The sequence below is a fragment of the Temnothorax americanus genome, unplaced genomic scaffold (genome assembly GCF_048541705.1).
Source record: "Temnothorax americanus isolate GAGA-0224 unplaced genomic scaffold, ASM4854170v1 Scaffold49, whole genome shotgun sequence".
Classification (NCBI taxonomy): domain Eukaryota; kingdom Metazoa; phylum Arthropoda; class Insecta; order Hymenoptera; family Formicidae; genus Temnothorax; species Temnothorax americanus.
This window is the reverse complement of record NW_027509646.1, coordinates 81141-106928: the sequence shown is the minus strand read 5'-3', so window position 1 is coordinate 106928 and position 25788 is coordinate 81141. Positions and strand designations below refer to the sequence as shown.

Sequence of the window (25788 nt, the reverse complement as noted above, 5' to 3'; positions counted from 1 at the left end):
TTCGTACGTCTACTCCAATAGTGATTTGTTTCTTAATTTTCACAATGTGCGGGGCTTATAAATCTTTTTAACTATTGCTTTGGCACGCACAATCGACGTTGAGGAGAATAATCAATCGACTGTGCGTGCCGTGCGTGGTCAATTCGTACGACTCGCATTGGTCGCGTTCAGCAGACCAAGCCGCTCCGGGCGCTCAGTAGCGGTCGAACGTCGATAACGTGCGTGGCTCTTAACCTAGCATAGGTACGTTTGCACAAGCTTCACCTAACTTATATATATATATATATATATATATATATATATATATATATATATATATATATATATATATATATATATATATATATATATAATATTTTGACGCCGTCATACGGACTTGCCTTCAATGCATTGGTGAAGCGGGTGAAGCATACTAGCATACATATGTCAATAGAGTGTGAGGTTATGCGTGTCATTGTCCATTGATGACAGTTCTCTCTCTCTTTCTCTCTGTCTCTGTCTGTCTGTCTGTCTGTCTGTCTGTCTGTCTGTCTCTCTCTCTCTCTCTCTCTCTCTCTCTCTCTCTCTCTCTCTCTCTCTCTCTCTCTCTCTCTCTCTCTCTCTCTCTCTCTCTGACATTTCTCTCATCGGGATTATTATAATGACAATAGGATTATTATAATGACAGGCGTAGAAATATGAATGGCACGACAAAATGTCAATGTGCTTTATACCCGACTATCTAATAGAGGTAAATCATCCAAGTAAAATGTCGTTTTCCGTTGAACGGGTGATCGTTGTTTTCCGCAGACAAGATCGTTGCGATAAATTATTTTTCGGAAAGATCCGTTAAATTTCTGTAATCTGTTGTGTATAATTTCTGTTCGGTGAATGCGCAAATGCGGTTTATTGAACTTACGTTTGTTAGATGCAAAACGCATATCACGAGAATTTCCTTTGATGTGTCAGCACAATTTTGTTGATTGTATGTTGTTAAAAAAAAATATTGGGTAACAAGCATCAAACTCGATTGAATTTATAATTGACTTTTTTACAACTGTATAGAAACGAGTAGGTTATGTTGAGACAAGTGAGATAATAGTTGCGTGTGAATTCAACGTATAGAGATAGATTTATGCTAACATAATAAATTTTCATTTATTTTTCATAATTTGTAAAAGATTAGTAACATTAGTACATTTATCATGCGACACCCTGCATGTATATAAATTTTTGTATCGCTAATATTAACCCTTCGCAGAACAAATGGGGTTTTCAAGAGTTTCTCAAGACCCACTCGATATTTCCATTTCGAATTTTAAATAGATTTTTAAACCCTTTGAAAGTATATTTGAATTTTTTTCAGATTTTTTACGCCACCTTAACTGGCGTAAAAGACCCCCGCTTGTTCGACGAAAGCAGCAGAATGACACATGTTCTGCGAAGGGTTAAAGAGATTCTTTTTTATTGTTTCAGTATATAAAATTCTATGAATAATAGTTTCTAATTGAGAGTCAACGGGGAAAATAGCATTATCATGGAAGAGAACCAAGTATCCAATGCTACAGTTCCATCTTTACTTGTGGTTGAATCGGCATTTTGGAATTATTCCGATCATGTCATCCTGGATGATCTTAAGATGGATAGCAACTTTATATGGTTGCTATGTTCGCTAGTATCTGCCATATTCTGGATTGTTTATATCGCTTATTATAATAGTAGAGTGGCTGGTTATATATTCACAAAGTTGTTAAATCGATTTATTATTAGAGACGGATATGTTAAAGTTGGTAAGAACATGTAGTATATAATTAACAGAGAATCGACAACGTATTTCAAGATGTTTATTCCATTTTTACTTTATACTCACTCACAGGATCTGTCACGCTAAGTGCTTTAAGCGGCAAGATAATGTTTAGGGACATAGTTTATATCACAACGGATTATAGTTTTAGAATTCAGGACGGTTGGCTTATATTTAGGTGGTGGAGAAGTTACGTTCCTAAAGATGTATCGGAAGGTGAAGTGTTTTTCTTAATAATGTCTAATGTAATAAAATAATAATTTATATAAATTTTAAAACCAAAATGAACGAACGGTACATATATATACACATATATATCTTATAAAACTTTCTATATTGTAGATCTCTCACATTCTGACACACGGCTATCAGTTATGTTAAATGGCTTCGAGTTACACGTTTATAATCGCTGTCAACTTTATGCGCAATTAGAAAAATCTTTCGGTCTTGCACCACAAATGTTTGCCGATGAGGAAAGTCATGATATAAACAGTGACGATCTGGATGGGGAATCTGTAAATAATGCAACTAATGAAACTCGTCATTCGCAAATTAACGCAATGGATGTATCTCGTCATGTGGATAACATCAGGAAGAAGGAAGCTCACGTGATTGCGCGTACTTGGAGAGATTTGATACCAGTCATTAAACTAGATATTTGCGCAGTTAGTAACAAGAAATTACTTTGATTCTACTTTATATTTGTTCGCAAACAAACTTGCGTGTGAAACATTGCCGCGCAACGTATTTCTTCTTTTTTTCTAGGGAAGGCTGGTATTCGGTAATCGATTAGTACCAACTACGTTATCGATAACGGTGGAGGAAGCACATTTTGTATATTCTACGAAACCAGCAGCGTCCAGGCACGATCATTTTATGCACTTTACCAAGTGCAAAGCCGAAAATTTTAAAGTTATTTTGGCTCCTAGCCCAAAATATACCGGAATGGTTGACGATCCACCCAGATACATGGGAGAAGGTTTCGTCGTTTTGAGTTCAAATAATATGGAAGTTTATTGTTACATGGACGAAGCCGGTGTCGTACCGGAACATCCTGAAATGATACAACTGGTGAATGGAGACATGGTTGAAGCAATGCCTCCCATATGGGGTATCGATATTAAGTGCGGAAAGGGCACAGATTTCAGTTATGGTCCTTGGGCCGATAGGCAACGAGAGCGTTTATTTAAGTTTTTCTTTCCCAATGATTACCAACCATTAAAGATTACAAAATTACCTAAACCAGGTGATAAAAGACAAGTTCAATCGTTCGACATTAGATTGTCAACATTGAATGAGGCAACGGTTGATATACTTTTTAGTAAAAATAGAGAAACAAATGCTGTTCACGTTAACGTAGGACCAGGATCGTATTTAGAAATTACAATGCCGTGGATAGTATTGCAAGACGGTTATACCACAAAGATAACGGGCCAACTTCTGCATTTGGAAGCTACAACTAGTCTACAATATCGGAGTTTGGTTGAAAGTGAGACCTTAGAATTTGGAGTAAAGTGTCATTATCCCATCAGATGGAACGATCATCAAGAATGGACGCTGAATTTAACTGGATGTAAAGCAACTGCTAATTTAGTTTATTCACATAAAGACTTTTTTCAAGATATGATCAATGATTGGGCGAGTAAAGCGAGACCTGATATTTTACACTTTGTTCCATATACTTGGAAATTTAGTTTGCTTTTGAAGGAATTTGAACTGATTACGCTCTGCAATGAATACAATTGGATCGATTGCTCGTCTCAGAACCAAGAGAATGCGCACGTCGCTTTTTGCGGGGAGCTTTTCGATCTCTCGTTCGATCTTCCATTCGTAGACTTTTTACCTGTCACGATACCTTTACGTTTCTGGATTCAAGGAGAGAGCGTTGATCTTTTGTTTTATTTGCCAGAAGTTAATACCAATCGCGTTATTTTATTGGCATTGGATAAGAATGCAAAAATTATGACGCGCGATGGATCTCATAAGCACTTGCATGAATTGAATAGAGGCAAGAAATGGAGAAACTTTTGTCAAAAGGAGTCAGGCTGGGTCGACTGCTGGTCCGTGCCAATTGTGGCGTTGAGTATTAATTATATTTATCATCTATGCCCACCTTTAGGTCCTACTCCACAAGCTAATATAACAACTCCAGAAAAGGAAGAAATTCTCTTGTCTCCTATGCGAATTCCTAAATGTAGAAAATCCCCAGGCTTACAATGGGCAAGAAGTGGTGCACAAAAGTTTGATCCGCAGTCCATAACGCCTGACAAAGTTAGTTTGGAACTTGAAATTGGACCATCCATACTGATTTTATATGGATCTTTGCTAAAAAACTTCATGCACTTGAAGGAGAATGTATTTGGAGATTATCAAATGTTTACCGATATGCAACAAAGTAGAAATACTTCAACATCTGCGGAAAGAAATAAAGATAAAGATGTACAAAACAGCAGTATCGAGGCATCTATGGAAGATGAAGAAATAAAATCTAAGCCGTTCGATTCGAGAGATTATAGACCGTTAGAAGTGACTGTTGGTGTTACTATGCACGACATTCAAGCTCATCTGATAAAAAATTGTAATGAAAATGATCCACCGTGCCCGGTTATACTTTTAGAACGTTTTGGGTTTGAAATGAGAAAGGGTTACAGGGAAACGCAACTTCAATTATTGCTCTCTCCTGCCATTGCTTTAGTTACAGATAACGTGACTAGATCAAATAAAGAACGTCATTTAAATCAGGGACATTTAATGTTGAGTGCATTGCAAGTTAGAGGTCATGCTATGTTTAGCAACGAAGGAAGAAGTTTGGATCAGGAAACATTGGAGTACGCCTGGTTGATCGAAGTGCAATTGGGTAAATTAAGCGGGAAAATTACTTCTCCCCAATTGCATCACTTTGTCACATCGTTGGAAACTTTCTTGTTAATGGCGAAAAATACCGAGAATAGTTTACGACCACCCAATTTACCTTTTCAATGCCATCATGGTCTCGCGCCACTGCAATGTCCAGAGAGTGATGTTGATAAACATTACAGGTATATCTTCTGGGTTTTTTTTTTAATAATAATAAAAAGCAACAGGATAAGAATTATTAATGATATAATCTTTGTTGCTCTATTGTTGTTATAAAATGAAATCCTTAATATTACAGGTGCCCAAGTTCCGAAGATATAAAATACAGAATGACGAGACTGTCCATAGATGCTGTTGATTTATACCTGCAAGAAGTAGGTACTGCCATACAATTTTGGATATCTCCGATTCGTGTTGCTACTTGTAATCTTCATGGACATCAAGTGAAATCGGGCGTTACCGCTGTTTTGCCTACGATATCTATTCGCCAGTTTGTGTCTGCGGCAGATTATTTCGCAAATACAAGTAATACTAATACAACTGGTAGTGGTAGATCTCATAATAACGCAAGCAGCCGAATGTCAGGTATTTTTTCTATTGCTTACTATTAAATTCTTTAAATGTAATTTTTTTAATTTTTAATAAAAAGGAAATTTTTAATACATTTCTTATATACATAACAGGAGATGGATCAGATATATGGCTCGAGGTAGGATCAATATCTTTGGGCCCAGTTGTTCTAGAAGCCGCGATTTCTCTTCCAACTCCAGAACACAATTTGCACTTAGTACAAAATAAATATTTAAAAATGCACGATGAGGCAACAAAACGTTTGTGGTTTCTATGGCCACAGGAAAATGGAGTAAAGGCAACGAAATGTGGTTGTATAGGAGGTTGCGTATTCTTTGGCAATAACCGGAACGGACCAAGATTTTTCAAACCAAGCTACCACGATCTTCAAGATGGTCTTAACATTGCTGCCTATAGGTAGATATTTATCTTTACATAATGAACATGTTTGATGACTGATTCAAAAGTTTTATCGTAACAGTACATTCTTCTTGCTTTGACATAAATCACTTTTATTTATAGAATTCATGAACCTGGTAAAGAGAAAGGGTTTGGACAGTCTATTTTGCATGATGGGCAATTGATATTTCACACGCCGCCATATAGCTTGCAAGATATATCTTTGCAAGATGTATGCTATCCTGTAACAGGATTGAAAGTAACAGTCAGTCAGGATGGTCCACAAATTCTGAAGAAAAGTATGGAACGTCCAAGGTCTGTGACCGATCATAATAAAGAAGAAAATAATAGTACAAAATTAAACGTCGCGTCTGCAAGTCCATTGATATCTAGTGGAGATAGGAAATCGTTGGACAGAAGATTTTCTTATACATCGATGCGGTAATCTTTGGAATTTGCAGCGACCTGTTTAATTATTTTAATATTTTTAGATAAATAATTAATTCTTTTTTTGACATTGCATGATTTAATCTAGAAACTATATTTTGTATCTCATAATAATCTGTATCCTTATCCGCTAACAAAGCTAAAGTAGTATTATTTTCTGCATAAGAGCAATTGACTTAAAAATAGTATATATAAAAGTTATCTAAAGATATAATTTTACAAAAGTTATAAATATCTTATATGTGCATCTAAATGTAATTACATAAAGTTTATTTTATTTTATTTTTTGTTGCAGTGGTCCGAATACGAAAGATGTACCGTATTCTCGTTTGATTGACGCTAGTCCTGTAGCACACGTACCTCAAAAATTAGATTCCGATTCTAAACTAAATGCAGAACGCAGTAAATCCATTTTAAGTGTACCAGAACGTGAAACTGCACCCAAAAGTAGTGTATCCGATTCGAAATTGGCCGTAGATTACTTTACTGCAACGGAAAATGTAGAAACACTTGAATTAAGCAGCCCACAGTCTTTACCTACAGTTCCAACCGAATTTAATATTTCTACATCTGCACAATCAACTACAAGAGACGGTGAAGGAGTGAATGTATCGGATTCTCATCATTCATTATACGCGAGGACAAATTCAGAAGAACGCGTAAAGCAGGAGGTAAATTTATAAGATTTACAAAAGATATATCTTATGTGTACGAAAATTTATAATCGCAATATTTATTACAATCGTTTATTACTTATATTTGTAGGTACAACGTACAGTATCCATGTCATCGGAAAATCACTCGGAAGCGTTTTACTCGGCCGACGAAGATATGAGTCATGGATTAAGCGGAAGTCGAACGTCCAGTTTACGTCAATCTATCGTCGGTTCTGGCTGTGTTTTAAACCGCAATGACAGTATAAAGAAAAAATTTTCGTCGGACTTGTCTATTGTTGAGAGCTCGGCTCTCAACAATGCAAATATCTCGGATAAGGCGCATACGTTAGAAAGAGCAAAGACACAAATATTAAATACAAAGAGGAGTCCTAGGATCAACAGAAACACTAGTTTTCAAAATGAAGTTGATCAAACTGAAACGTGCTGTTTGCAAGATTCATCGGATAGCCATTCGGTGTCATCCACCAGTTTTATCTCTGCTGTATCCTCACAAGAAGATGTCACACTTGTAAATTTGCACATGCAAGTGAATAAACCAATCGTAGATTCACCGTTATTGATGTCGAGTTATGTCAGTCACTTAACACAGGTACTTTTATATTAACGTGAATTCAATCGTACATTTGCATATGTTAGTTGATTAATGTCTAATTTAATACAATATTATAATATACAGAGTACATATATACTACTATACGTAATAAACTACTACACATAATAATAAAAAATAGGTTCGCTGTTCAAACTGGAATCAATCGTCATTACCTTCGGGTGGTGACGCATTTACTACTCCTGTATTTCAACGTGCGGATGACGGTAGATTAGTTTACGTTGGTGGACGATATATACCAAAACTTGAAACTGTCACGGAAGGTTTTACATCTTTGAAAATGATTACACGTTCCGATGGCTCGCCTGTTGCAAGTTCATCCAATAAAACGCCCACACATCCCTATTTGTGGGACGATATATCTCTAAATCAAAGGGAAGGTACAGTATTATTGATAATATAATTTTTATATTTGAATATGGTGTTTTAAGAAAATCTAAGATTTTATATACGATTAGGTGAAGAAGATAATGCGATGCATAACGAGGAAGAATTATTAGCAATATTGCATGAAACTGGATTACGCACAACGGTTATTGTTAAATTCAAAGGAGATGTCGATATTATGCTAAGTCCTATGGTTCTGGAATCACTTCAGCGATTTATCGATAGTATTATACCAACCTTGGCCAGTTTACATCCATTGACAATCTTAAATCATCTTCACAACGAATGTATAGGCAAAGTGGAGGATGCAAATATTTTAAAACAGGATCAAAGTTTATCGTATTGGAGTCAAGTCCAAACTAGTTCAAAACGATCTACGGCAGAAAGGAATCTTAAAAATGGTCAAGGTGATGATAAATGTTAGTTTTTACGATATATTTTTCTCTATGAACCAAGTTAATTTGTATTTATAATTTTATTTTTAACAGGCAAAATTGCACTACAGACGAATGTCTATGAAGAAAGTATCACAACGCAAATACAAGGCAGTATTATCTTACCAAAGGTGACGATAGTTTTACGTAATAATCGATGATAATTTTTTTACGAATTTCTCATACACCTACATATATTCTTTAATTATATTTAAAATCTTTTTCAGTTGAATCTAACATTGTTACAAGCATCCGTCGTAGAAGAAATTATCTCGTTTTCCGCGTTAGAAAATATTCGAGACTTGACATGTGTATCGCTATTCGCGATTTGTTTCGACGATGTCACCGCGAGATTCTATCTGGGAAAACAAGCTCGAGAAGTCGTTCAAACTTTCCATAAACCAGCTGCATTACCGAATCAGAAGAAGGTAAACAAAATCAGTAAAGCATTTTTATCTGGACATCAAACTACCGCAGTAGTGGCTGACGTGGGAGGAGAAACAGTATACATAGAAACGTCGGAGAAGCAGCAAGAAGAAATTATAGTCACTTTAAATATCGGTATATAAGTAAATAAATGGATATGTATATATACGTACACAAACGCGTTCTATATGTGCAATGTAAAATTTTTATTTTTTACAGGTAAAGCACATTCTCAATTAAGAAGGCTAAGAAATGAGTCTTCGATATTAAAGGATGCAGTGATTACTGCTATACCCGCACATTATTCGAAAGTATTGTTTACCTGCACAAGAATGACGTCGCCGTTAAAGTGTATTGATTATTATTTACATTATCCGATGGACGAAAAAGAGAAGCTGAATGTACGTAGATTTCTTTTTTCAATATTATTTCAATAACGACAATAACAATACGTACAATACGTACAATAATTTATTAATAAACTCACATTTTAGAAACAGGCTGGACCACCGCAAGCTACCGAAGAATTTACCATGGGATGTGGAGAAGATAGATTAGGATTTATTATGTTTGAATGTGGTTTTGAAGGAATCAAATTAAAAGTAGTAAAGAGATCTCAGTTTGAAAAAGGAGAAAACGGTCACGGTGACAAAAAGAATGAGGCCGAAGTATTTTGTACAGACAGTGTTAAAAGCCAAGACGAATTAGATAATAATACTGCTGGTAAAAAAAACTATGCTTCAAGTGATATCGCATCAATATTGCGTTTACTTAGTTTATCCTACTTTTAGCGTCCGTAGCAACTACCGCAGAGGCAGAAACAAAACCGACAAATGCATCTGCTGCCACTCAAATGAATATGAGCGCTACATGCACCAGTCTTACGTCGAAAGTGACAAATGGCAATACCGTATCGTGCGTTATTGAATTGAAAACGGTATGGTTTAATTTTGCTGCGCCTCCACGTACCCCAATAACGAGAAAGATTGATTACACGAGATTAGATTGGAATTTGCTCAGTACGGCATCGCCAGCGATAAATGCATGGATGAATCCCAGTAACAAGTTCGCAATTCGTATCGTTCATATGTTTAGAACAATGTATCGAAGATCTACCGCAATTGTTGCCTGCCTTATGGCAGAAGCGTTAGACGTACAAGGAATACATATGCCTCTAAAGGTATGTAACTCAAGCTTTGATGCAACTACGCGATAAAGAGTTTCCTGTTGGTTTTATTAATATTATATAATATATTGATTTCCTTTTTTACATTCAGAGTCGTTACGGAAGATTAACACCTTTAGCGAAAACATTGCAGGAAGATCCATCTTGTCAATTATGTACCATATTGCAAAATTACGTTTTATTATCTGAAATCGTAAATATTGAAGCTAACTTAAAAGAATCTGATTTACCACTTCTTTCTACATTGCGACAGGTAATAGTTGTTAAAACAATTAAGATTTGATTTATATGAGAACTTTGTATCTTCATTATTATTGTAAACTTTAAATTTTTCTACATTTATAGGGTGTCATTGTGTTAAGCAGGCAATGGAAGAACGTACTTTATACGCCATTATTACTGGAGCATAATTACAAAACTAAACATGTTAAACCATTAAACGTTACATTTGCTGTGTCAGATCCTGATGAGGTAAGATATTTTTTATACGTAGATTAGAGGAAAATGTACAATGATTATGCGTTGAACCTCAATGTTGATGCCTCGTTTTCTAGAAATGTTGACAAACAGAAATACACATATATGAGTATTGAAAAAGAGTATTAAGAACAAAAATATACGTACACATATAAGTATTAAAAAATCAAGATTTAAAACAATCTGCAATAATTTGTATAAGTTTTTTATATATATTTTGTGTGTGTGTGTGTGTGTGTGTGTGTGTATGTGTGTGTAGCCTCATAATATCTACAGATATCCAAAAGGTATCAATAGAAAAAGCATAATTTGCTAGGAACTTTTTCTTTCAGCAAATAAGTAAGACAGAAGTGGAGGGAGAAATCGATGTGAAAAGGAGTAAGAATCCTTCAATAAAGAATATTTTTACAAAATTTGTGCATTACGCAAAATATAACACAAAAGTAGTTTTATATATTTTTTCTTAAAAATAAAATTTTAAACTAAACGCTTTAAAATTCTTCTTGCAAAATTGTTATTAAATAATGGCTAAGAAATGCGTTACATACGTATATATGTTTTTAACAAGCTGTAATATATGTCCAATGCAGCAATTTTATGTTACATATATATGTATATATATATTTTTTGACATATACATATACAACACATTTATCGTTGGTGCAGGTTTAGCAATGCTTGCAAAATATATATGTGATTATCCAATAAATAGCTGTATATAGAACAGCTTTTGAAGACGGTTCTCAGGATACTTCTACATATATATATATATATATATATATATATATATATATATTAAAAATTCTTTAATCATATATTTCATTGTGCTATTCCATAAAATCAGCTTTAAAACGCTTTTAAGGCAATTTAAGACGTTATAATATTACAGAAAAATAAAAAAAGAGTTTGAAATTGACTACACGTTAATATCAGACAAACATATAAATCTTATGTAAAATTATGTTATGTAATTATTAATTATCTTAATAAAATTTGGCTTTGTTAGCAATATATATACTAAAAAATTATTTTGAGCTTTGGTTTGCTAATACTTATAGGAGAATCTGTTGACGGATGGGGAGGGTAGTGCAGGAGATGTTGATGATCAGGAAGTGACGGATGAATGTGCTATGCTCATCCACACGGACCATATGCATAAACACACACATATAAAAAGCGGACAAGATAAAACATCAGGTATATTACAAATTATACGATAAACGTAGTTTTATAAATTTTTGCTGACAGAGTATTTAAAAAAGAAAACACGTTTTATAATAATAATTAAATTGTTGAAGTAATTTGTGTAATAATTTCAATTTGTACATACCTGTATATTATTTATTATGGTATGCTTTATAAATTATAATATAAAAAAAGAAACGATATATCTTTTTGAAAAATGCGTACTCTATTAATCGCAGAACATATATCCGTCATTACGAATTACGATTCCATCAGAAATCATTTTGCTTTCAATGCTTTTACTAACCCCGTGTACATATATAAATGCTTATGTATGTTCGTCCAAACGCCTCTTTTCCCTTTGCTCTGATAGCTCTTTAGCTTATTAGCCTATTGGTAATCGCGTAGCTTGTTAATCCTGTACGTAACAAACATAATGTAATCTTATACAAACGCTTGGCTTCATGTGGAAATGACTAGGTATGTGTGGTGATGGTTTGACGGTTCCTGTAAGCTCTCCTCGCGGGAAAGATACGACCCCTTTAGCAACACCGGTTCCAGGCCCGGATTCATTTTCCTCTCCTTCTCCACCCGTAGCTCTTCCAAAGAGAGGAAAAACGTTACAACCAACGCAAGTGCCTGCTAGTACACGTGCAAGTATCGTTTTCCCCTTACTCACCAGCGGTGGGTTATTCAGTCAAACACGAGAACCAAATAACATGAGTAAGTGGACAGTAAATCAGTTGTTTAATTTTCTTGGTAACTAGTACGTAGCAACTTAATTTCATCTTTGAGTGAGGCAGTTGGAACACGAATAACGCGTAGACTGTCGTGCATGATCTCATCTTTTGCATATAATTATCATCATCGTGCACGTTTATACGTACTTTTATCGTATACCTTTCTCTTTTATTAATGTATAATTCTGAGAGTATTCAATCTCTTTGCGAACATCTTGACAACTTTTATTATTACTGCATCTTTACTTCGTATTCTGTTTATAGTTAATTTTATTATTATTATTATTACTATTATTTTTATTATTATCATTAATACGTACATCTATGTATAGAGTTGTCGTTATTGAATCGATAAATATTATTTTTATACCAGGTTACGGAACATTGAGAGAAGAAAAGACTCCGCAAATTCATATCTCACATTCACATCAACTTGGTTCCAATCCTAGCATCTATTCTGGAGGCATGGGTCACGGTAGTCAACATAGCACTGGAAGTTTAGACCAAGTTACATCTCCTACGAGTCATTCTACTAAGCCTATAAATACAGGGGAAGATCTGTATAGCTGGATGGCAAAACAGCAAGAATTTATTAAGGATAATGATAAAGGAAATTTAAAGGGAAATTGGGTAAGTCTAGTCACTCTATCACGAGTCACGAGATAGTCTTCCGATAATAAAATGTCAGAAATGTATATGTATTATGGGAATGTGAAGATTCGTATATATCGAAAACTTGTATGCTTATCTTCATTTCCGTTTTTACTTACATAGGTCTTTCGTACAGAGCAAAAATCTGCAAAGGTACATTTGAAAAAACGCACGTTTTGCCACTCTACGACACAGATGGGTCATTCCAATGCAATATCGATTAAAAATAATCTTTTTTAGGATTCAAAAATTAACACTATGACTACCGACGACACCGAAGATTCCGATATACAGAGCGGTGCTTTCCTGTATCCAATGAAAGACTCTCTAAGATTATTGGATGCACATTTGATTTTCGAACCGCTTTTGTCGTCCTTATCGGTTATGCCACAACAGATGCTATCAGTTATTGGATCAGGAAATGTAAATAATATGTCCTCCTTAGATTCATTAGGCTCAAATTTATCTCTTGTAGGCAGTATGGATACTATGCGCATTGATATAGTCGTGAGCGAATTTGGAAAAGTAACAGATAAGAAAAAAAGTAAGGTTTATAAAAATATTATTAAAACAAACTTTGTGTAAGTATAAGATATATTATTTATAAATAATATATTTCCTGTTTTAATGCTTATATAGATAACAAATGTCAGCTAAGAAAAGGAACCAACTCGAAATTTTATCTCGATATACCGCCAGAGACACCAGCATTTTTATGCGAAAAAATTGGCGTAGATATCGATATTAAAAAAATGGCTGATATGACAGTAGATGACATGATACAAAAGCAAAATGTTCTATATATATCTAGAGGTCAATTGAAAAAGCATACTAGTACAGTGGTTAACATTAGTTTAAATATTCGTTACATAAGCCAGCAAGTAAACATGCCTCTGCTCAGATTATTACATCAAATAAGTAACATGTATCAAAATGTTAAAGAGACACAAATGGAGTTAAAGGAGCAACAGCCTGAAGGAAAACGTAACGCTAACATACGCGTTAATGACAACGTTGCGAAAAATGGCTCATCGTCAAGTAAATATATCATATTTTATTACGTGTGAATATACGTATGTGTGCACGCTATTTGCACCTAATAGAATGATATACTTTTTAGCATCTGATCTGCAAGAACAGTTTCTCACTGGTGGTAAAAAGATCGAAGCACCGTTGCTTCGTAGCAGTTTCGAACCAACGCAGTCAAAAGCCGTACCAGGTGCAACTGTACGATCTCGACCGCAAAGTTTCGCACAAAAATTACGAAGCACTGGCAAAAGTGTCAAGGGCTATATTAATTTGAGCGAAGGCGTTATTACGCCCAGTTTCGGAGCAAGCCCTAGCGGGTCTGGTTTAGACAACGTTACGGATACATGTAAAGATAGCGCCGCACATTTAACGCCACGATGCTGGAAAACGATATACTATCTTCTGGATTTGTACGCAACTCGTCCGGAAACTAAAACTATTACCCATCGATTTTCGATACCAGCAGATGCAGCGGAACATTATAAAAGCGGAAGGAAGTATGAAATCTTGAATGAAACCAAAGATGTTGATATTGAAAAAGGGTTGAATGCGGAGAATAGTTCAACGCCAGTTCCTCCATCGAGAGAGTTAAGTAAGTATAAAACATTTTTCAATGTTTGCTTTATCTTTTCAGCTTTAATATAATCGAATGCTATTTACAGACATTGTAACAGGCGAAAGAACACGGCTAATTATTTTTGGCGTTGCGCGAATCCACAGAACCAGATTATTGGCTACTTTAAGTGGCTTAAAGCTTGAGGCAGAAATTACTAGTTTACACGCTAGTCTAACTTGCCGCAAGAAATCGCGGCCCGCAAGTTTAGAATGCAGTATGACTGGACAAATCGGAAGAACCATGATTGTCTTGCTGGAAGGCGTTGCCCCTAGTCAACAAACAGTCGTAAAAGTTACCGTTGGAAAATCACAAGCTCTATATTCCAGCATTACGAGGCGTCAAAAGGACAAGAACAGCGGTTTATTGACTGTCGGCGCTGTAAATATCGATATACCGCAGCATCCTGTAGCATTACACGGAATGATGACTAGAGGCAGCAAACAATTGTCGTCCACGTTGCAGGTAAATATTAATCTTGTAATAACGTTTAACTTCTAAAATAAAATAAAATAAAAACAAACACGTGTAAAAAGGAAAGCTATCTTGCAGGAATTAAGAGTTACTAGAACATCATCGAGAATGTCGCGGGGACAACAACAAGACGATGTAGATGCTGTTCCGGGCAGTCCGCATCATTACGCGCCAGCTCCTTCGATAGACGTAGAGAAACCACAGGCCGTATCTGGTCTTTTAGAACCTATCGTTATGCAGTTCCACATAATATTGCAAAGCCTAAGTATAACTGCGGCATTGTTACCATCTCTCCAAGCACAGTACAAGATGGACCAAGTGAACAGTTCCGGCATAACAGGCAGCAAGGCTAAGTTTACTATAGATTTGCCTCATCATAATCTGAGTTTCACGACAAAATTGCAAGTGACAGAAGCGAACTTGCCGTCTGAAGCAAGTATTGAATTACCTAAAGTACATGTTTCGGCCGAATATATTCAAGACGGAAGCAGTACGTTGAATGACAGCAAACTAGCAGGTAAATAATATATGAATCATGTAGTTTTAGGTTTTAATAGTTGCGTTTTAAACAAAATTATGTCTGTCTTGCAGATGGTGTTGTACTGAGACAAGGTAGCTACCTAAGTGCAACTGCAGATATCGGAGTGTTTGAACATTCTTTAACGACGGATCTTCTAAATCATTTGGTATTTGTACAAAAGGTATTTATGAAAGAAGTAAACGAGGTAGTACAGAAAGTCTACGGAGGTGAAAAACCAGTACCTTTGTGGCTCGAAGACGATGAATCAACCAACTCTACTTTGAAACGAATTTTATTTTCACTAATTATACGTATTAAGGTAAGGGATCTCTTTTACAAAATCTTTTTTATATTTATTTTGCTTCATTGGAACATTGCCGTTAGCATCTGTGTATTCATTATTAATTTACGACAGTTTTTGATCAATCTAAAAAAAAATCATCGTAAAAGGAACTTGATTTCTTTACAGAGGATTCAATTGACTGCAACAACTCCAACAAACTCGGCAGTGCGATTAGAAACGGGTGCGGTAGAATTTCAATTATCTAACAGAGTGCAAAATGTTTCTGGAGCTACTCAACCTAATCCCTACATGAAATTATTTGGCAAAGCACAAGTTGATATTAATTTAAGTCTGGGACAATTGCTAAAAAATGTATTATTTGAAGAAGCAGAGCCCGAATTTCAACAGTTTGCTTTCTTCAATACTAGAATAGGATTACGAAATGCATTTCAAGAGGAAATGGCTCAGGGTGAAGACAAGGAAGTAGTTTTAATTACTCTTAAACGTCCGTTGATTTATATACAACCGATAGCTATCGATAAAGCTATACTCGTTTGGTTAAATTACAAAAATGCATATGAATACTGGAATGAAAAGCGATCTAATTTAAACAAGGAAGTGTTAACTGCTACTCAGCAAGTATTTGAAAAAGTTCCATTTGGGCAACTGACGAGTCAGCTCAGCGCACCTCATCTTGGAACATTATTTTTGCAATTAACAGTCGATGATATGGGCATATGTATACCGCTTAATCCCTTACCACCAAATAATTGGAGATTAAACAGAAGCCTTTATGACGGAGAATCGCGAGGTGCTGTTGTGGTAACGCTTGAAAATACAAGCATATCCGCATGTAGTAGCGGCAGTTTGGTTAGTAAAGGAAGGTACGTATATGTGTGTGTGCCCATAATTCTTTTACTTATAAGCTCTTGACATTTTTATGACTTATATTTTACCGTGTATTTTGCTTATTAGATTTGTAGGATTATGCTTGAGATTTGCGGAAGACTTCGAAACTTCTTTGGACGATTGGAAACCAGATATGACCGATAGTAATATAATGAATTTATGTGTTGTATCAGAAGGCACTTACGAAGTGTGTAGTAGGACTATCGCTCAGAAACAAGATAAGTCTGGTACGGCGAACTACATATTTAATGTCAATAATATTTTTTAGAAGCATATAATCATATATCGCTTTTTTTGTACACAATTTTTGAAAATAATTATTTTTTTTAGATAATGCTAAATGGATCTTAAATGTTCAATGGCAAATGGAAGGAGTCGATATTCATCTTGATGTCAATGTAGGACAACAGCTGTCAGCTCTTGGACATACATTAACAATGTTAACTGGTTCTGAAGAGGAAGATGATATTCACGTTCCTCCAGATTACGACAGCGACGATGGAGATCAACCAGAAAATAGCACTAGCCAGGTTAAGAAAAAAGTATGGTTTAATTAATTTTATTTTTTGCCATTTATACGCGCGGCCTTTGTTTAAGTAAGTACGGCAAAAAAAAAAAAAAAAAAAAAAAAACCACCTTACGTACGATGTATATAAAACTATACGTAAAGTTTAACGTAGATTTTGGTAGCATTTCGTATTCATAATTATTTGCAATACTTGTGTAAACTTTTGTATTTAAAGATATCCCAATATTGACGTAGAGTAGATGCATATATTTTATTTAAATTAAACGTATATGCCGTTATAGGAAAGCATCGTAATGAAAAAATCGAAAAATTGGACGGACAGTCTCCCAGCATTTATCTTCGATCCTACACTCGATGCAAAGAAGAGGTCACAATTGATAGAGAAAGAAATGAACGAACAAGCGAAAATTATAAACGATTTGCGATCGTTGGGCGCTTCGCATGGTACAATCGAGCAGGAAATGAAACGTCTACATGAATTAGAAGCGATGGTATTTAAAGACTTTAGAAGGTATGTCATGAAATGACTTCTCTTTCTTTGCACGTGCACATTTTCATTTGAAATATGTTCTCCAGAGATATGATTCAGAAACTAAGAAGACAATCGGTGAAAGCTTCTGGTATTAAGGGTAAATTGGGACTTGGTAGCAAACCGAACACGTATCGTTCAAGATCATTTATCGTACCCTCGCCCACGCCAGAACATCATTTAGAGAGTCCGGAAGATCTGAATACGGAAATTAATTCAGCAAATTCAGCTAGTTATGAAAGCAGTCCTAGGAGCGGTCCCAGTCGGTATGCATTTATGTATTTAATTTTAGATAATTCTTTAAAACATTATTTTTCTAATTTAATTTTTTAAAAATAATTTTAAATTAAGTTATATATAGCGTTTAATTAAAAAACCCGTTTGATTTGAAATAATTTGTTATTATATAGATCGGCTTCCCTGCGAGTAAGAGGGCTTGGCGGACCACGAGTTACTTTTAGTGATACGCATACAATGTGCAGGTATGATTGAAACCGTCTTAGAAATAAAAAAATATATAAGCTAATTGTTTGTGATTTATATCACAGGCAATCGTCTCTACCCAGCGCTAGTTCTGATTTGAGTTTACCAGAGGGAGAGTTAGAATGGCCAGAGACTATTGAGATAGAAGGAGAACGAGTTGAATTGAGAAAGAAAAATAGAGATATTAGTTGTACATCTAGCTACGACAGCATGGAGGGAAAGTATGTACTCTCAATAATTATTGAAATATATATTTATATGTAAAATACCTCAAGAGTATATTATATGTTATCCTTGCTTTGCAGTGCACCATTACTCGATTCATTTGGAAAAGAGCAAGCTTCATCGACATCCTCTCCGTTTATTACATCTCAGAAAACTCAAGAACCTAATATAGATTTTGAACTTGATGTCAAAGTTTTAATTAATAGTGGAAAATGCGTGTTACATACAAAAGACCCAGGGAAAGAAGATGAAATTAAACTGTAAATAATATATCCATAATATATATAATTTATTGTATACATACGTGTGTATACATTCTTAATTCTTAATAACTTTAACATATTCTCAAGATTAGTGAAGAACGTGTATTCTACGTAATCTCTCTATACTAAACTACGTGCTAAAACTGATTTAAAAAAAAGGAGATAACGTTACATAAATGTTTATCGTATATTGACTTTCTCTTATTCTAGTAATTTCTAGAACATAATTTTTATGAAATAAAATTGTTGTCTTCTTTCCTTTACAGCTTGAGTAAAATGAAGAAGGAAAGATCGTGTTCTGGTGGTACGTTCGAATTTCAACCTGGCAGTCCCAGTAGCAGCAGAAAACATTTAAATAGTAAAGAAAAGCCGTCAACAACTAGTACATCTCGATTGAAATATCTGCAACATGCAAGTGTGCCTTTGGTAGATTTAACAATTTTCCACATTCCTGGTTTGGATGTTAAGGTAAAATTTAACATTTTATCTATCGATACGTATATATTTTTTAAACAATGATACAAAGGAAAAACTATTTTGCAGGTTCATTACGAATCCAAAACTCTTCCAGAAGAATCATTGTCTCCCCGTATATCTACTGAGAACAGTCTATTAAATCCAATTACAATGACAGTACTTAGAAAATCTGGTACTAAAAAGGCCAGTCTGTTTGCTTGGATGACTCTTCAAAGCATTCCAGAGGAAACTATTATTAGTCCTCATATCCTTGAATTTTTAGAACAAACTCTAGAGCCAATTCCGAGCAAGAATAATTTCCAGAGTAATGTGCAAACAAATGCTGGCTTTCTGTTAGAAAATACAGAAAACACATCATGGGCAGCCACTGCTGCAAGTAGCACGTATGTTTACGCCAGTTTCCCCGTTGATGTAATAGTATACTTTCATATGCAGCCATCTACATTTAGGTATATTATATAGACATTTATATAAATATTTATATAAATTTTAAGGGGTCCGACATTTATTAATAAATTTCAATCTTTTTATAGATTTTCGTGTTTACCAGTTTCCCGAGTAGAATGTATGTTACAATTACCATCTCTTGATATCGTATTTTCATCGAAACGTGCTGAGGAAGAGTTGAGAGAATTTCGGGAGTTTAAGTCGCAAACGACGGGCAAGGAAATAGGCGGTGGATCAGCTATCGGTGGATTATCCGTCACAGGTTGTTTAGCGGATTTTTCCGTTTATATTTTTCACCCATATGGCGGGGGAAAGAAAACAGGATTAAAAGAAGCACAATGGTCGCCTTTATCGGATAGCGAGAGAAAAGATTCGTTGAGTATCAACGTTGAATTTGTAAAATTTCATTTGTCAAGAAGCAGAAAATTGAATTTTCAAAGCGAACAGCTTAAGAAACTTTCGGATACTAGTCGTGCTGTCATACGATTTTCAAGTATGTATATAATGCAACTCGAAATTGTCGAGCATAATTTATTAATTTATTTAGATATACTTAACAATGGTTTTATAATAAATTGTCTTTGTGTAATATTAATTTTTAGCAATCATCGATATTGGATCTGCCTCATTTAAATACGACATGCGTCGATTGACAGAAATTCTGGCATTTCCAAAGGCTTGGTATCGACGTAGTATAGTAAGACGCTTGTTTCTGGGAGACTTAAGTTCAGGCACCGCATATTCCGAAGGGGATGGAAGTCCTCTAAATCAGGAAGAAGCGGTCATGGGTAGCTCCTTATTGAAACATTACGATAGGCATGCATGCGATCCACTGTCAAAAAGCGCACCTGAAAGAAGTCCCATATTAAATAGAGAAAAATTGAAATTAACCTTGGAAAATGATATGCCAAGACCGCGATTAAAAGGTATTTGCTTTTGTACGTTGGATAGTTAGCGAAAGTAAACTTAAAAAACTTGTATTAAATACTTACTTTTATATCAGACATTGGAAGAGGCTGGAGCTTTACAAGCGCAGACAAACAAGTGTCATCCGAAGTCAAATTAAGAGAATCCGCGTGGGAGACATTAGTGTTATTTGCGGTGAACTTTACGCGCCTAAACGTACATATGAATATGGGTAACGTAATGGGCAATGTTAGCTGGATGACAAAGGATTTTAGATCAGATGGAAGACTGTCTATTGGTAGCACAGGACATAAAAATTTGTACATAGGCATTGGCTTAGGAGGATCGAGTTTGGATGCGAAAGGTGGTATAGTTGGTGGGACAATTGAATTAAGTAGAATCGATACTTACAGTGAGTTTCTTAATACGTAAATTCACGTACATTATATGATAAGTTCGTGTAGAATTTAATTTATGTTTTTTTACGCGTTGTCATAGTACACATTCGAGAAGAACCCGGAATAGAACCTGATCACACAGTGGGATTAAAATTATTTGCGTTAGAATTACGATTGGATTATATGGGGACAAGTGTTCTAATGTCTCGAGTGTCTTCGTTGGATGTTACTCTTAGAGACGAGTGGAAGATTAATCGTAGCAGCAGTGGTGATGCTTTCATGCCAACCCGAAGGTACGTTTTAATCTTAATGAAGTTAAATGCCGTGCTGCTTCAATAAAATAGGCAAGAAAACACAATATTATTTTGTCAACGTTAAACGTTTAAAAAGCAACGTATAAATATATTAATAAATGTTTATTACACAGACCCGCTATCATTTTCATGCACGGTGATTTGGGTTGGGATCAATTACAAATTATGATCAGTAAGTCAACAACAGCCGATTTGTTGAAAATGTTTTACAAACTGGATGAGTTTTTCAGTCAACAATTTAAGAGTAGCAAACGAGTATTTAGTTCATTACAGCCAAAACATCAACGAATGAATAACAGTAGTATCAAGAAAAAACAACAAAAGAAGAGATCTGCTGTTGACGGTAAGTTCAAACCGTTGTCATTGATTTATCAGCTATCATAATGAAACGTGTAATGCTAATTAAAATATTGTAGGAGGTCCATGGAGTTTAAATCAGACTGCGATATCAGATGCTAGACATCATAGACATTGGCAAAGAGTATTAACTCAAGTAGCTGGTCTTCAATTGGGAAGTCTAAGGTTTTCTTTGCCATCAACCGGTACCGTCCTCGGTGGTACAATGGAACTTCACGGCTGTAATATTAGCTTAGCGTGTTTCCACGGAATTAATTTTAAAAGCAAAAGCTGGGCTCTGTTTTCGTTAAAAGAGCCCTGTATAAGTTTCGCTACAGAAGCCCAAGAAATCCCGAGTGTTGAAAGTAATTAATATTAAATAGTTATCACATGCTATTTCAGTAGTGTAAACAATAAATTTATTTTTCTTTTCACGCAGTGCCCAACACGTACGACGTTCATGTCGTACAGACGTTAACCATCAGTTTAGGTCATCAACAAGAACAACACGCAAGACATCATTCCATGGCAACCGTGTGTAGATTAAGTCGAAGTGTTTTATTTCCACCGCAATTTAAATCTTTACAAGAGTGGTTTCATTATGCATTTGCTAGTAGTGAAATTGATGGTATATATCAAATATAAAAGAAATTTTATCATTATTTTTTTCTATAAAATTATATGCGTCTAACTGTCTCCTTCATTTGATAGCGGTAGATAGATTTCCATGTGTCGAGAGGGATAGAGCGGACAGTACATCTGACGGTAGTACGGCATCACGTGGAAGGAGTACGTCCGCAACGCCTGGTAAACTACAAGAACACTCGCACACACGGGAAGTGATATTCGCTTTGCCTTCGTTGCAGTTACATCTAAAAACTGAACATTTACAAACTGCTAGAACACCAGACGTTATAGGTATGCACATTAAAAGAACATCGATTTTACAAACGACCACTGCATAATTGTTTAAATAAACGTTTATGTAACATTACTTGCTTGTTTTTATACGAATCAAACGTTATACAACACATTTTATGAGATACGAAAATAAGCTAAATATAATGATGTGCAATAAATACACATCAATGTTTTAATGAAATTAATACGGGTGGCTTTCTTTCTTAATATGTTATGAAATTATATTAATAAATATACCATCTCGGTACAAGTTTATGTTAAATCACATTAAGTACAAAGCACAATATTACATGTTTACTGTCCTAATTATTCTGCACGTGGTTCTTTCGTGTATTTTTAGGACTTCCTAAGCATATTTCATATAGTAAGAATATATGGAATGAAGTTTATTATGTTTGGAATGATGAGAAAAAGTAGAAATCTATTTAGTATGCTTTACATGTTTAAATAAATACTTAAGCGATATACCTGTTTGCTGAGTCTTGTTTAATAAGTTTTCAAAATCCTAAAAAGTTCATAATGTAATGACAAGCAAATTAAAATTTATAATTCTTTTCTGATGTTTTAATCTGGAACATGAAACTATAATTATGTTATAAGCATAATATTGTGAAGATAATGTAACAAAGAGTAAACATGCATTTAAAAATTTTCATAATTACTTAATATAAACAACTAGTCAACTAGTATAATGCTTAAGTAAAAGCATGGAATTTTTTTTTTAGTTTTATTACTTACATCTAAAAGTATGTATCTATATGATATATCATTTCATTCGCATTAACTTCAGGATAATGTAGTATGTGTAAAAATGTGTTTAATTTAAAAAATTATTGTCGAAATGTTGTGATTCGGTTGTAATTATTCCGATTTACAGGCGAAAAACCATTAGTTGAATGCAGCTTCATAACAGAATTTGAAGATCATATATTTGTTACCGTTGATGCCGAAGCCTTCTTCTTCCTACATGATCTCATTACATCGTATGTGAAAGAAAAGGAAAGAGTGGTAGGGGCTTTATTGAAAATATATTTGAAATAACTTTAAATCTGAATCTAATCTTATATTTAGAAAAAAGCACCTTATTCTTATGAACGTTCCTATATTACAGCATACAATGCAGAACATGGGTGCGAGAGCGCATAGTCCCGATTCACAAGAAAGAAAGAATATAAACACAGGTACAGTTAACATGTCTAGCATAGCTGTTATTTCTGAGGACGAGAAGAAACGCAAACAGTTTGATCCGGCTGAAATGTTCATAAAAGATTGGCGATCATACAGATGTAAAACATGGCACTTGGAACCGACAGTAAGGTAAGTTATTTCTTAAATGTAGTCTCTCTCTCTCCCCGTATCGAAACCAGTTAAGATAACGCTGTCATAACGTTCTGTCAAGGCTACTCTCATGGGCCGGCAAAAGTATAGAACCCTACGGAATCGATTATATTCTTCAGAAATTGGGATTTTCCCATGCACGCACGACGATACCAAAATGGATACAACGAGGATTTATGGACCCTCTAGACAAATTACTCGCCATTCTTATGTTAAGAATGGTACTAGCCGTTCGTGAAGAACCATCGGATGAACAAAAAGAATATAAAAGAGAAAAATAATACCAAATTGACTTTTTTAAATAATATACATATGATCTCGTAATATGTGTTACAGTGCAATAACTGGTAAGAAAGACATAATACACATCAGTGTTACTTAAGATGCGGTAAAGTTTATGCGTAAAGTAACAAGCCTATGTATACATTTTTTTTATTGTTTGTTTAAAGTAGCTAAGTTCTGAAGTAGCTGATATTATAGTAATACAATTGGAAAAAGAACCATAGTGGTTGATAATAATCGTTCTTGGTAAAGAACTATGAAACTTATATTTGTAAAACTAATGTCCAGATGTATGTATAATATATGTTTCAATATATATATATATATATATATATATATATATATATATATATATTTGTAAGTGTAATTAATAAAACGGCACGATATGTATCCAAACAACTGTATATTACTAATACACACGTATATATAATCTTTTTACTAGATATTGTTTTTTATCTTAATTGAGAGAGAGAGAGAGAGAGAGAGAGAGAGAGAGAGAGAAAAGACATTATATTATTTTAACATATCTTAACTACATTCTTATAGATTATTTCAAGATTCTCCGGGATGCAGCAATACAAAATTAATCACTCTTGGTTTGTCTACTTGTCTTTCTGTTTTTTGAATGAAAACGTTATTATTCAATCCACAATAACGCAGAATCTATTCAAAAACTAAAACAAATTTTTTATGTGCAAATAGATACATGAAAAAACATATATCTTTCATTTTGAATACGTAGGACAATATAAAGCGGAATTTAGTATGATTATTGTGATATTTAATATTATTTTATCGTGTTGTCCATAATATGTACGAATTTATAAATTATATTCGATTTTATAATATGAATTGTTCATATACTTCTTAAAGACTCAGACTGTAAAACGTGCGCGATCTGTGATTTTTCTATATTTATTTTATATATTGTGTATACGCGCTGTTTATTATGACTTATTCGTTTATAAAATTTGCTTGAAAGTAACTTCTTGATATGATTTAAGTATATACAAATAGATTTCTAATGCGCTTTTACGATCATTATCGACCATAAATGGGTTCTCTGGAACAATTTATTGCTTAATCTAAATAATGTAAAAAGTTTTATATTGATATGTGTAAATATGTGAAAGTAATTAAATTTATCCAGCGCCATTGTACGAATATAAATATTCTGAGAGATATATGTCATGTGTAGGTCCTTTTCTCAAGAATTTTAATATTCGATTCGAGAATTCAGTAGATTGTTCCAATAAGAAGAAATATATTGTATGCATTTTTGTATAACACACACCAACACGCAATCGCAGAATATTTATTAGACTTTATCAAATATATAAATCCAGGAATATATTCATAATCTTTCAAATATGATCTTTTCATTGCTTCAACAGCAATATGTACTGAATATGTATTTTGCTGATGCTGGAATAAATGTGTGTTTATAAATATTTCTATATTTGAACTTCTTTTTATATTACTTTATTTCGCATTGTATCTTAAGATATCTATTATTAATTTATCTTTTTTTCCATGATAATTAAATAAAAGATTAAAGAGTAAAAATATGTTTCTTTCAATACCCTCTAAAAATCATCAAAGTTAATATAATTAAGTATGCAAATATTCAGTTCCTGCAAGTTTAAAAAGTTGTTTCAATTTTAAGCTCTCAGCCACAGATATT

The 25788-nt window shown here is 34.2% G+C and overlaps 1 protein-coding gene across 10 annotated transcripts; it reads left to right on the top strand.

Moving 5' to 3' along the window:
* Positions 1-215: 215 nt before the first annotated feature.
* Tweek (transmembrane protein KIAA1109 homolog tweek) lies at positions 216-25555 on the top strand. Of its 10 annotated transcripts, none has more exons than XM_077417341.1 (50): positions 216-243; positions 1456-1769; positions 1856-1999; positions 2126-2448; positions 2549-4821; positions 4938-5224; positions 5323-5626; positions 5732-6049; positions 6351-6726; positions 6821-7321; positions 7464-7722; positions 7801-8148; positions 8218-8294; positions 8391-8724; positions 8809-8990; positions 9084-9312; positions 9381-9769; positions 9867-10028; positions 10121-10246; positions 11311-11449; positions 11918-12160; positions 12551-12807; positions 12952-12981; positions 13069-13372; positions 13468-13866; positions 13949-14449; positions 14520-14935; positions 15023-15461; positions 15536-15783; positions 15934-16631; positions 16723-16883; positions 16987-17198; positions 17467-17696; positions 17762-17980; positions 18125-18196; positions 18263-18418; positions 18503-18682; positions 18952-19153; positions 19229-19611; positions 19696-20102; positions 20212-20535; positions 20613-20927; positions 21014-21206; positions 21341-21570; positions 21644-21928; positions 22003-22191; positions 22275-22481; positions 23362-23492; positions 23596-23801; positions 23884-24591. In XM_077417341.1, the coding sequence occupies exons 2-50, from the start codon at positions 1517-1519 to the stop codon at positions 24101-24103; spliced, it is 15081 nt and encodes a 5026-aa protein (XP_077273467.1). In that variant the 5' UTR covers positions 216-243; positions 1456-1516; the 3' UTR covers positions 24104-24591. The 10 variants fall into 10 exon arrangements, with proteins under 10 accessions (XP_077273467.1, XP_077273474.1, XP_077273473.1 ...); XM_077417348.1 differs by lacking the exons at positions 216-243; positions 23884-24591 and adding exons at positions 399-730; positions 24651-25555; XM_077417347.1 differs by lacking the exon at positions 216-243 and adding an exon at positions 402-730 and having other exon boundaries at positions 5732-5923.
* The last annotated feature ends 233 nt before the right edge of the window (positions 25556-25788 follow it).